The following is a 3611-nucleotide window of genomic DNA, read 5'->3' as shown; positions in this document are numbered from 1 at the left end:
AGGAGTGAGTTTCTTAGTTCCTCTGGGGTAATACTACCCTAGTGTTTTGTGTACTTCAAGAACACAGGTGTCAGTATGGGAGGCTGATTTTTCTTTCAGCACAAACTCTGCAGCTTGAGATTTGAAATACGGCCACACATCTGCAATCCAGCTACTGGGACCACACACATGGGTCCTCAGAGAGAGCCACTTCACAGTTTGTTCTGCTAGCTCCACAGTTCATTCCCAGATCACTGGAAAACTGCACAAATAAGCAGGTGGCCAAAGACTCTGGGATACCCTTATTTAGCTAGACATTAGGGCTGGGGTTTCTTTGCTGCATGCGCATGGATCCTCACACACATAGATTTTTCTCCAAGCAGAGAAACAACTTTGCTGGAAACCTCCAAAGCAGCTCTGTTTCACTAGGATGAACATCTCCCACCTCCCCTCGCTCCCTTAAACATCATTTGTGCGATGGCCAAGAGGGCTTTGGGAAAGCTTTTCCCACAGAGATAAGACTCAGCAGTGCACTGGTTACCTGAGTTCTGGGAGAACTGGCAGGAGGCACCAAGACACGGGCAGGATCAGCTGCACAGCCATGCACAGTACCTGCGCACCTAAGCATATCCACCTCCCTGCACACCCACTCCTCTGCACACATCTGCCCATATCCATTCCACACACCTTTGGACACTCACGCCTTGGGTCCAGCCACACACACCTGTACGCACCAGCACATGTTTGTACACACACTTGCATGTCAGTTCACACCCGCAAACCTGCGCACAAACTCTCAGCCCCAGTGCCCTTGCACACCCATGTACCTGTGCACGATCAGCCTGCCATGCCCACACATCCCTCTCTGCACACCCGCGCACACTGACCCTTTCAATCCCACTTCTAGCACCTCCTGCCATCCACTTTGTCCTCTGGCTTCCAAGGATCACCATGCCAGCAGGCGAGGAGGCTGCGCTGCCCCCAGCCCTGCAGGTGGGTGCCACAGGGGTACAAGTCCTGGGCACATGTTCCTCACCAGGATGCACTCATGGCACTTGTTCTGACCCGCAGACCTGCGGTCTGACCCTCAGCCCCAGGGTCTGACCCTCAGCCCCAAGTATCCGAGCAAGCAGGAGGGTGCTGGCAGGTAAGGATGTCCCAACGGCAGCCTGTGGAGAGCCTGGTGTTCTTTCTGGTTGGGAGGAAGCATCATGCACCTGGAGGTCCTGCGACACAAGGATCAGGGACAAAAGAGTCAGATCATGGTTAAACCAGGGGCACAGCAGCCCAGCTCTGTGCCGAACTGCTGCTGGGGACCGGAGGTGAGGGCCCCAGTCTGCATGCATTTCACCGAGCGGCTCCGCACACAAATCCCACTGCCTGAGCCCGCACTCACCATCACTCCCCACGCCGATCAGTCACCGAGGGTTTTTGCACGTTTCATTCGTTTCTACCGGGCAGGAGCATGGGGCTCCAGGTGCGACACCGCCAAGAGCCGACTGCTCCGCGCCGCGGACCGGCAGCAGCCTCCCCTGCGACAGCGGCGGCCCCACACCGCCCGCACCCGCTGGCCGCCAGCCCAAGCGGCCCCAAAGCTGCCGAGCCGTGCCCAGACGCCCGCACCGGGACCCCGCAGACGCCCTCGCTCCGCCCGGTGCCCGCCGCTCTCCCGGCGCTGTGCGCTCCCGACGGCGGCGGGATGGCGGCGTCCCGACGGCGCTGGGGATGGGGACCACGGGGGGGGTGGCGGGAGGAGAGGGGGGGTTGCCGGGGCTGGGCGCTGCCCCTGACCGCGGCGGCGGCGGCGGCACGCCCGGCCCTGCCCGCGCCTCCCGGGCTGCGGGGCGTTGCAGGGGGAGTGCCGGCCGCCCGGGCGCGGAGCCGCTGGACACCGCCGCATAAAAGCCGCGGCGGAGCGGCGCTGCGCCTCCTCGGCTCGGCCCGGCTGGGGGCCGCCCCGACGGCCGCATGACCGCCGAGAGCCGGCTGCCGCCGGGCCCCCCGCCGCCGCCCCCGCCGCTGAAGACGGACGCGGCGCCGCCGGGGGAAGAGGCGGCGGCGGCGGCGGGGACGCGGGGCGGGCGGCGGCGGCGCAAGCGTCCGGCGGAGCGGGGCAAGCCGCCCTACAGCTACATCGCCCTCATCGCCATGGCCATCGGGCAAGCGCCCGAGCGGCGGCTGACGCTGGGCGGCATCTACCGCTTCATCACCGAGCGTTTCCCCTTCTACCGCGACAGCCCCCGCAAGTGGCAGAACAGCATCCGCCACAACCTCACCCTCAACGACTGCTTCGTCAAGGTGCCGCGGGAGCCCGGCCGTCCCGGCAAGGGCAACTACTGGATGCTGGACCCCCACGCCCGCGACATGTTCGAGAGCGGCTCCTTCCTCCGCCGCAGGAAGCGCTTCAAGCGCAGCGACCTCTCCACCTACCCGGCCTTCCTCGCCGAGCGCCCCGCCGCGCCCTGCCGCCTCTTCCCGCTGCCCGCCCCGCCACCCGCCGCCGACCTGCCCCCGGCCCCCGCCGCCGCCGCCGCCTCCTGCGCCTTCGCCACGGCCGCCGCCTTCCCCGCGCAGGGCTGCGCGGCCACCGCTCTGCCCCACGCCTACGCCCCGCTGCCCACCGCCCCCGGGCCCTACGCGCCGGGTGGCCCCGGGCAGCTGTACGCGCCGTCGGGGCGCATCGTGCTGCCCGCCTCGCCGCCCGCCCCCGCCGGGCTCTACGGCCGCCGCTCCCCCGCGCACTACCCGCCGCTGCCGCACGCCTACGGCGCCGGAGGGCAGCTGGGCGCCGCCGAGCCCGGCCCGCGGCACGGCACCTACCCCGGTGGCCCCGACAGGTTCGTCCCGGCGCTCTGACCCGGCCCGGAAGAAGGCCGGGCGGCCCGACGGCGCGGACTGGAGCCCGGGAGAGGCCGGGCTGTGGGGCTCGCCCGACGCAGCTGGACCCAGGGCCGCCCGGGAAGATGCTGGAGGACCTTGGGCTGCACCTCCGCATCCTGCCACCTGCCCGGGCTGCCCGTCGAGGAGCGCCGCAGCCGGCTGAGGGGGGCCTGCCCAGCCCCTTTGGCTCTCACTGGAGAAGCCCTAGGGGCTCCCAAGTGCCTGAATGGGGCAAACAGCCCTTCCCTCTCTTACACCTTTCCTGAGGCAGGTGCTCAAAGCTTCCTGCCAGGCTCCCACCCTCCTGGCACAACCAACTGAGCCCCCAGGTCTACCCGGGAGGATCTCACTTTTAAGTCTCTCCACTGTTGACAATTTTATGTATAGAACGAAACATCTGCTGGGGCAGGGGAGGAGGGAGGCAGGAGGAAGCGTTCCCCAGCCTTGTGCAGCCAAAGCTGTAAAAGTGGGATGCATGGCACTAACGTGGTGGCGTGTCCCTCATGATGTGCAGGGCTGTCACATCAGTTACTGCACCAACAACGCAGCCCAGGCTGGAGGAGGTTTAGATGCTGAGGTTGCAGCCAAACACAGCAAGTCAGATCCCTCCAGGGCTCATGCTCTGTGCTGCAGGCATTAAGAGAATGGTGGGATCGGAAGTACAAAAACTTTTACTGTGACCACGCTCAGCTGCTGGAAAAGAGACCCAGCGAGGCAGCAGTATCTCTGCCCTTGGAGGTCTTCCCGGCTTG

General features: G+C 65.7%; 1 protein-coding gene across 1 annotated transcript; it reads left to right on the top strand.

Annotated features, from left to right (window-relative positions):
* The first annotated feature begins 1947 nt into the window (after positions 1-1947).
* FOXE1 (forkhead box E1) lies at positions 1948-2835 on the top strand. The gene has a single exon (XM_037374386.1). It carries the CDS (start codon positions 1948-1950, stop codon positions 2833-2835), a length of 888 nt encoding a protein of 295 aa, XP_037230283.1.
* Positions 2836-3611: the final 776 nt, after the last annotated feature.

This window comes from Falco rusticolus, chromosome Z (assembly GCF_015220075.1).
Source record: "Falco rusticolus isolate bFalRus1 chromosome Z, bFalRus1.pri, whole genome shotgun sequence".
NCBI classification, from domain to species: domain Eukaryota; kingdom Metazoa; phylum Chordata; class Aves; order Falconiformes; family Falconidae; genus Falco; species Falco rusticolus.
Note: the sequence above shows the minus strand (reverse complement) of the source record. Positions and strands in the feature narration are given on the sequence as shown.

Coding starts and splice junctions, on each gene's coding strand:
- FOXE1 (XM_037374386.1), top strand. CDS start 1,948: ATGACCGCCGAGAGCCGGCTGCCGCCGGGCCCCCCGCCGCCGCCCCCG.